Below are 8954 nucleotides of genomic sequence, written 5' to 3' on the forward strand. Positions count from 1 at the left end.
AGTGCAGAAGCACGGTGGGATAAGGGGGGAGCATAGTTGGGACAAGGGGGACACGATTCCCCTTGTGATTGTGGTGGAACTTAAGATTGAGGCCAAACTGGCCAATTAGTATTCCATATCATGCAGCGTCATGCCCAGTATAAAAGTGAGGGACAGCCGGACATAAGGGCTTTTGTGCTTTGGCTCTTTCACCGCTTTTGCTCTTTTGCCTTTTTTTTTCCTCTCTCTCCCAATACTCTCACTCTCGGAGTACTCTCTCTCTCTCTCTCTCTGCCCCTCTCTATTTCGGGGCCTCGCGTTCATCCGGGATTGCAGCTTCGGGACGAGACGGGCTTCGCATACGAGGGGGTGGTGAGCATCTACTCTGTGTATTAAATCATCTGTATTAAATTGTTCTTATCTCAACCCACAGGTTTCCTGTTTCTCCTTTAATTCTCCCTCATTCCTGGGGCTGGGGGAGGGTGAGTGACTGGCTGTGTGGGAGGGTCAGCCTAACCCATGGCAGCTGGCGTCCCGTCCTTTGCCGTTAACGCTCCGCCGTCGGCACAGCCGGCACAGCCGTGTCGTTGGGCTCATGTTTGGCCTGGGCTGCCGAGAGGGTGAGAAATAGCTGTGAAGTCCAAATGAAGACAGATCTGTGCTCCACCTTCTTTCTTGTGCCCCTCCTTGCGCTGAATCCAAAGGTTTTGCCAGGCCCTTTTTCTGCAAACCCATAAATTGCCTCTCAGTTCCCATGACCTCAGGCAAGCAGCTGGAAGGCGGTTCCAGCCCTGCCTCGTAGCGCAGGTCCCAAGAAGAGGAGGCAGAAGGTAACCTCTGTGGGACCTCTGTGTTCCTACCTGCACAAGAAAAGAGCTGAATTGAAACTCCCGCGAGTCTTCATGCTGCGATCTTGCATGAAATTGTTACATTTCTCACCAAAATGCTGCAATTGTGCAACTCAGCTGCCAACGAGTTGATTATGGTTTTTTTTTTCTGGGGGCACAGCAAAAAGGAACCCATTAAACCTTTTCTCGCCCTCCAAACCGCAAAATTCCAGTGAAGAGGATCCAGGGCACCAATCTGTTGAGAAATCCGTCTGCCTGAGGTCAAAACAAACGTGGAGGTGGAACAACACGCTGAAAACCCCAATCCTGGGATCAGTCTGGCCGGAGAGCAATCCCTGCCATGACCCACTGCGTGGCACCTGGGGAAACGTTGCTGAAAGATGCAGCATATCTGAAACGAGCCACGAGCGCTGTGGGGGAGTCCTGTCTGCCGCCGGCTTGTGAACACGGAGCGTCGTGACGTACGTGATGAAAACGGGAGGAAACGTCCTCTGTGCCACTGTCTGACCCATAAACGAGGAAAAGGCGAGGGGGGAAAAAGCAAACCACTGGGGCAATGCAGATGTGGGAGGAACGGGGAAAGGGGGGCTGGTCTGGAGAAAGGGGGTTTGGGGAGCGTTAGCGGGGGGACCGACGGAGGAAAATCCTGCCAAGGACAGCAGGGCTGCTCTGGCCGACAGGCAGCCGGATCCGCACACCGGACCCGCCTGCAATTTAAATCAGGGCAGGGGGGCAGGAGAGTCAGGGGCTGCGTTCCCCTTGCTCTGGCCGTGCTGGGCCACGCGGGGTTCTGCAGCTGGGGGGTCCCAGAGCCACCCCGGGGACCTGCAGCTGCCTGAGGGTCTCACAGCCACGGAGGGTCCTGTCCCGCCGCACTCGCTCCCTTCCCGATACCGAAAGCGGAACAGCCCGAGCGCCCGTGCCCGGTGCCCCGGCCATGGCGGCAGCGGAGGAGCTGCAGGAGGCAATTTGCTCCATTTCCCTGGACTTTTTCTGCGCTCCGGTGATGCTGGACTGCGGGCACGACTTCTGCCGAGCCTGCATCTCCCAGTGCTGGGCCCGGGCCGCCGTCCCCTCCTGCCCCCAGTGCCGGGAGACCTTCTCCGGCCGCAGCCTCTGGCCCACCGGCTGCTGGGCGACATCGTGGAGAGGCTGAAGCAGCTGGCAACCCGGGGGGGACGAGGTGAGGCTGCCGGGACGCCTCCGCGCTCCTTCCTGGGCCGTTCTTCGTGTCGACGTGGGACGGCTGCCTTCTCCACGCTGGTCACACCTTTCACCGAGGCGCTGTGTCATGACGTGCGAGGACTGTGCGTGCAGTCCCTGTCCTGCGTCGCTTTTTGCATCTGTCCGCAGACCCCACTGACTCCAGGAGCTGAGACCACAGCCCTGGGGTGCCGGCACCCCCCATCTGACCGCAGTAGCTGCCACCAAATCCACTCATGCTGGTCCCCCCATAACTGGCACTTTGTCCTTGCAGCGCCCACGGGATACAGATGGATGTTGCAAACAGGTAGTTAAGACAGGATTTAATGGGAAGGTAGGACAGACGGCGGTGAGCAGGCACGGGGCTGGGTCGGACGAGCGCACTGACCAGCTCTGGTTTACCCATGACCAGTCCCGTTTACAGCCCTTTCTGCTTCCTCCCTGGTCCCTCCCCAGTCCCTTCCCCTGCCTGTTCCCTCATCGCTTCTCACAGTCGCACCGACCCCTGTGAGCGTTGGACCCGCAGGTCCAGGGGCTGACTCTGTGCCAGAGGCTGCTTACGGCCAACCCAGGGAACAGACTATTTTATGGACACAAAGAGCGTGGGTGGGAGCTCCGAAAGGGTGGCTCTTCTTCCAGGAGCAAACGCAGTCACAGCTGGAGAGCCTGAGGAGAGAGAGAGAGAAGCGAAGAACTGGGAAAGGAAGGAGCGATGGATCTGCCAGGACTATCTGGTAGGTGCGGGAGGAGGTTTGTTTGGGGAGGGTGAAGAAAGGTTGATCCTTGGCCTTCAGAGTCAGGAGACTGAATGGTTGTGTCCAGCTGTTGGTGCGCGATAGGCACCCCGGGAAGCACAGTCATGTTCCACACCACAAAGTAAAAGCCATGGATGCTTTTCACGGCTGCCTCAAGCCATGTTTGCAAGGGAGCGAAGCCACCCCTGGTTCCGGGTGGGTAAGGGGTTCCAGCTCAAACTGTGTCCTGAGACCTGAGGAGATGTGTCCCTCCCAGGAGGGTCTGCTGTGGCCACCCTGCCCTGCTGCATCCCCATCTGGCTAGTCTTTGGAGACCACCATCTGCTTACAGATCTTCTGCCATTGCCATCTACGAACCTTCTGCCATGAGCCTCAGGGGCTGTTGAGCTCCTGCCTGCCCGCAGACAGCAGGAATTGCCTTGCTGGGAGCAGAGATCCATGGGCTTCCCCAACCTTGGTCCTACCACAATGGAAGAGGCTCAGAGCAGGGCTCTGGGTGACGAATGGCCATTTCTGGGGACATACCTTATTTACAGGAGCCATGAGCGGGACTGAGGGCCATAGCAGCGGCACTGGAGGGCCGATCGATGGAGTGTTTTCTCTTGAGGAAGTAGGCAGGTGGGTGAGGAGGATGAAACCTTGCTCAGCTCACCTGGGGCACGCTTTGTAGCCCTGAAGCCTGGGCAGCCTCCGTGGGTCAGTCCCGATGGTTGGCCTGATTTGATTCTTGTGTTAGCTCGAGAAAACACGAGTAAATATTCCTCTTTCTGGGAGGTGCTAGTAGGATTTACATCTCCAACCAATTTTGTGGGTGGAATTACAGTCACTGCTTTTTAACAGATTAGCGTACCCGATAATTCTTCAATGTTCGACTATTCAATTTGTTTCTCTGGTTGCGATGAGGCTCTTTGGAAAGAAAGTTTAGAGATTTAGATCTTCTCCAGCCAAAGAACTAACACCAGGAATTTGCTGGAGTTTAGGAAGAGGCTGAAGGAATTGCTGGTTTGAGACCCGCTGATTTGCAGAACTCCCAGGACTTGTGGCACTGCGTGGGAGAAGCGAAAAATACGAATAACCAAAGTTCTATAAATGCCCAATAAATAACCAAAGTTCAGACAGCTGTGAAACTAAATCCCATCCCACAAGACCTCGCTGCAGATGAGAAGGGCTCCAAAGGCGTTGGCTCCATCCACTTCTGTGGAAAAAGCCAACCTGTGAAAGGGAGGTCGGGGCTGGAGCGAAGGGAAGGGGCTCAAAGAACGGTGAAGGGAAGCGCTGCGCATACAGACTCTGCCGAGGACGCTGAATAAAACCTCTGGAAAAGCAGCTGTGAAAGTCACAGCTCGCTCCAGGGTGAAGCCCACCCCTTCCCCTTGCTCTGTGGCCAGAAGCCCACGGTGACCTGCTGGGTCTGGCTGTGGTGCTGCCGCAGGGGTTGATTCCAGCTCTTGCCAGACCCGTACCCAGCTGCCTTCGGCTCCGGCTATGGGATCTTGCCTTCCTCCCAGTGTGCTCGTGGAAAGGCAGAGCCGCAGCCCTGCAGAGGTAAGCTCTCCCTGCAACATCAGCTTTGGCACCAGGAGCTGAGGACATGCTGGCATCAAGGTGTGGGCAGCCACTCGGAGACCTCGTCCGTTCTTACCAGGATTCGCCCCTCTTCTGTGCACTGTCCGGAGCGGGAGTTTTGGGATCGGCTCCTTGGACAGGCCCCTCTGCTGGATTGCTGGTCCCACAGATGTGCAGAGCCCAGTGCAGTGGGATGTCCCCTGTGCCCCTGCAGTGCCAGAGAGGTTGATGAGCCCATCCCTTAGTGCCAGGGTGGGATATACCCAGAGCCACGACTCTTCCCAACTACTGGAGTAGACCAGGGAGACCCAATGCTGTGCCTGTGCCCAGCTGCCACCACAAAGGTGACAACTGAGTTGGCACTAAGAAGGTCCAACCAGCAACATGGCCGGAGAAGACGAAATCTCGGCTGAACCCAGGTAATGTTCCCCTTCACCTTCTCTTCTCCTAAGAGCAGGAGTTAGCAGGAGAGGACAAAGCAAGGGCCCTGGGAACGGGGACCCCCACCTTTTCCAGGTCTAGCATGTCCTTGGAATGTCATTTCCCCAAAATGCCAGTTCTCCGGAGCAGATCTGGAAGGGATGTCCTCTGAGGAGCAGCTGAGCCTGAGCACTCTGGGTTTGTCTCTTGAGGAAAAGGAGGCTGAGGGGCGACCTCATTGCTCTGCAGCTTCGTAGGGAGGAGACGTGGAGAGGGAGGTGCTCTTCTCCCTGGGATCCAGGGCCAGAATGCGTGGGGATGGTTCAAAGCTGCGCCGGGGAGGGTCAGACTTGGCATTCAGAAGCAGGTCTTTACCAAGAGGATGTTCAAACACTGGAACAGGCTTCCTGGAGAGGTGGTCGATGCTCCAGGCCTGTCAGTGTTGGAGAGGTGTTTGGACAATGCCCTTAACAACGAGCTTCTAATTTTTCATTAGCCCTGAGTTGGTCGGGCAGCTGGACTAGATGATTGTTGTAGGTCCCTTCCACCTGAATGAGTCGAGTCTATTTTCTGTGAGGAAAAGGAGACCTTGATGCGGGAGGATGGGAGAACAGCAGATCTGTGGGAACTGGCTCGCCTGTGGACTTCAGACACTTCTCAGTTTCTTGCCTCTCGGCTGCCCCTATGGCTTTTGCCAGTGCTCTGCTGTAAGAAATGTGCTTAATGCACATGTCAGAGAACTGGGAACAAGGCAAGGAGAGGCCTTGGACGTGTGGAGAAGATAAGCGTTATCATGAGCTCCAGCATCCAGCTACGTTTGGCTGGTTTTGAACTTAATGATTAAGCTTAATTGAAAAAAGCCAGCGACACTACTCCAGCACCTTTTAAGGAGTCTGAACCTGCTGTATTTTCCATGGCCTTGTACACAGTAGCTCCGCAGTGCCCCGGCACTCGCCCTGGGGCCACCACCCGGCACGGAGCTCCTGCATGCACCGAACCTCTGTGATCCCTGTTGTCTCTTCAGTCCCAGCTGTGGGGTGGAGGGCATGAAGGAGACTCTTTGGTGTCCATCTCCAAGCCCTGCCAGTGCTCCCACTTGGTGGCCAGAGGAACCACGCGAGCACAAGCTGGCAGGACGCTCCCAGTTCCCAGCACCGTGACCCAAGGTGATGGTGTTCACCTTTCCAGTCCTCCCCTGCCACCCACGCTCCCTCCGTGTCAAGGGCACAGCTTGAGCCACGAGCCCATCCCCACCCACAGCCACGGGTGTAGCCTCTCCCTGCGACATGAAGCCAGGCAGAAAGCAAAGATCGGGGCTTTGTTTTCAGCGTCAACAAATGCTACTTGCCCGCCTGCAAAGTCCAGGCAGACCTGGATGACCCTGGGGAGGCAGGCAAGGTGCAGGGGGGTCCAGTCAGGGTCGGTGAAAGCATGGTATTGTCCAAACCACTGCCCCACGGCCCAGATCCCTTCCTGGGGCGTAAAACTGAGGACCCCCTTCCTCCTGACAGACTCCCGGGCCACCCCCACAGCCCACCAGTCCCCTCCCTCGGCCACCTCCACCTGCCAGCAGTGCCTGCCCGTGGCGAAGCCCTGGCTGCCCATCACGCACGGCTCCATGTCGAACCGCTCAGGGTTGTTGGGCAGCGAGGTCCACTCGTCGCCCCGTCCCACGCCTCTCTGGTCGCCAGCCAGGATGAGGAAGGGGTTGGCGGTGTCGGGGTCCAGGATCACATTGGCTGGGGACAGAGGAGGAGAAGCTGCTCAGGACAGGCAGCCCCAGAGGTGCCTCAGGGCTGCACCCACCCCAGCAAGGGAAGGGACAGGGTGATTTCCTTTCCCCTGCCCAGAGATGTCCGGTGTGAGGTGGACGATGTTATCCTTGTACTGGCCTACCCCAGCCTCAACGTTGCCCTGATCCTGCCCCTGCTCCTGATCCACGAGCTTCCATGCGATCCCTGGCCAAGGGGACCCCAGTTTGCTGGAGGAGGATGCACTTGAGTGGATGGGTGCACATCTGCTGTGCAGGCGCCTGGACCTGAGCCTGGCTGTCTCCAGTGCTGCAAGAGTAAAACGGGCACATCTGGGCACAAACCAGTGCAACAGACGTTACCCCAAGACCCCAGATTCCTGTTTCTCTCTGTGGACAGCAGAGGGAGCCACGGATGGCAGCTCAGGTGTCTCTGGTGTTGGTGGTGGGTCTCCAGCACAAGGAATTCAGCTGAGGGTGTTGCAGCCACCAAGTGTCAACCCCATGACAAGCCCCAGATGCTTTGACCCTAAAGAGCTCTTCCACAGCAGAAACAGGATGCCTTTCTCCCCTCAACAGAGGACAGTTCCCTCTCCCCTTCCAAAACCTCACCTCTTCCACTCATCTCCTCCACCTCGTTGGCCAAGGTCTCCCTCTTTTCTCTCTCCGGCCTGGCTGGATACCAGCATGTCTCCAAAAAACCAACAGGAGGAGAAGCAGGATTCCCTGTTGAAAGTGGAAATTGCAAGACTCAGAGACTGCCTGAAGAGGATAAAGCAGCAGAAGGAATGATGGAAAAGTCACAGCACTCGGGCACTTTTTAGACAGCCAGCACCCACCTGCAGGCTGACTCCAGGGCAGGAGGTTTTGGATGGCTCTGAAGGTCTTCGGTCTGCTCTCCACTCCCCTGAGCTCCTCATCAGCTCGTGGCTGGACTGGGCTCGCACACCATTTCCAGCTTGTTTGAGCGAGCAGATCCAAGCGCAGAGGGGCTGGATGTCCCGGAGAGCACAGCTCGGAGTCGGGCACCTCCACCTCTCTGTGGGACCACCGGAGCTTCCACCTCCCCTCCTCTTGGTGCGCGCCTCCTGTGCCCTGAAGCTGTTGGCAGTGTTACTGATACTTAATTTTAGTAATTAGAATTTAATCAATAGTTTGTAATTAATATAGTTTGCAAGTGATTTTAATATATAAGCTATAAGAAATATTCAATGAAAAGTATGCTCGTACAGTAACCAGATGCTGCTATGAAATTCTTTGTAGAATCCTGTACCAAGACCGAAAGGGATAAGTTAGAATCATGTAGAAATTAGATAACAAGTACAAGTTGACCTACCAATTGATTATGATACTTACATAGAACTAGAAGAATGCACGTGTAGCTATCAAGGTTGGATTAATGAGAATGAAGAATGCCAGCCATTAACGATTATGGGTACCTGCCAAGAAACCATGAGGGGTAACTACCAGAAAACCGTGAAACTTAAGCAAAAGGTAATTCCGGCAGGGGGAGATCGCGAACCACCGACTCATAGACCACCTACCCTATTATACCCCAGACTCATTTCCAGATGATTCTAACTTTTATTGCGCAGAATCGGAAATAGGGGAAGAATATGCTAATGATTTTCGGGAAATAATTTGTTTATGCATGTGTAAGCTCTATATAAGAAGTTTAATTTTGGTGCAAGGTCTGCACGCTAGGAGATATCCCCCGTGCACGCGGCGCCGCAATAAAGAAGTGTCTGCTTATCTACATCCCATTGGTGTTGATAAGTTTATTATTCCGGATTTTCGGTAACAGTTTTGGCGACCCAGATGGGACCTCGCTGAAGGAGACCGGAGGAGTCGGGGACCTGATCGGTTCCAGCCGGCACCGAGGATTTCTCGGGGACACCCATCGATCCCCGATCCATAAGGTTCTTCGCGACGTCCTCTGGATTTTGGGTAAGACACTTCCTTTGTTTTAAACGAGTGGGTTCGAGTCCCACCGTTGTGAGTGGGTTCGAGTCCCACCACATAGAGGGGGTTCGAGTCCCGCCTCTGGAAAGTGGGTTCGAGTCCCACTGCAAGTGGGTTCGAGTCCCCTCGCTGTAGCCTGCCTGTCAGTCGCGGAAAGCTGCGCAGGGTTGGGCAGAGGATCCTCGTGGAGTGGAAGCCTGGGCGTCTGCCCATAAGTCATAAGCGAAAGCTATTGCAGGGTTGGACATAGCGGAGACTTGGAACCTATATGCTAGCTATAGTGTTCTATAAGTTGTGCCTCTAACGTAAGTTAGAAGTTTTCTTGTGTGCTATACTGTGGAATTGTTTGTCTTGACTGGGTACTGAGGTGCTGAGTTTTGTGTTTATTGTGTTACATACTTGTATTCAAAGTAATAATTGCAGAACTGTGCGAGTGTGACCGTGAGAGAGAGACGTGCAACTGAACACAAA

General features: G+C 55.3%; 1 protein-coding gene across 1 annotated transcript; it reads right to left on the minus strand.

Annotated features, from left to right (window-relative positions):
- Window positions 1-5838: 5838 nt before the first annotated feature.
- LOC147526426 (E3 ubiquitin-protein ligase TRIM7-like) lies at window positions 5839-7194 on the minus strand (the record flags this gene model as incomplete). The annotated part of the gene is made up of 2 exons (XM_086629882.1): window positions 5839-6510; window positions 7134-7194. Coding segments are annotated over 2 exons (582 nt in total), but the record flags the coding sequence as incomplete, so codon positions are not given.
- Between the last annotated feature and the right edge of the window lie 1760 nt (window positions 7195-8954).

The sequence above is a fragment of the Tauraco erythrolophus genome, chromosome Z, assembly GCF_009769465.1.
Source record: "Tauraco erythrolophus isolate bTauEry1 chromosome Z, bTauEry1.pri, whole genome shotgun sequence".
NCBI classification, from domain to species: domain Eukaryota; kingdom Metazoa; phylum Chordata; class Aves; order Musophagiformes; family Musophagidae; genus Tauraco; species Tauraco erythrolophus.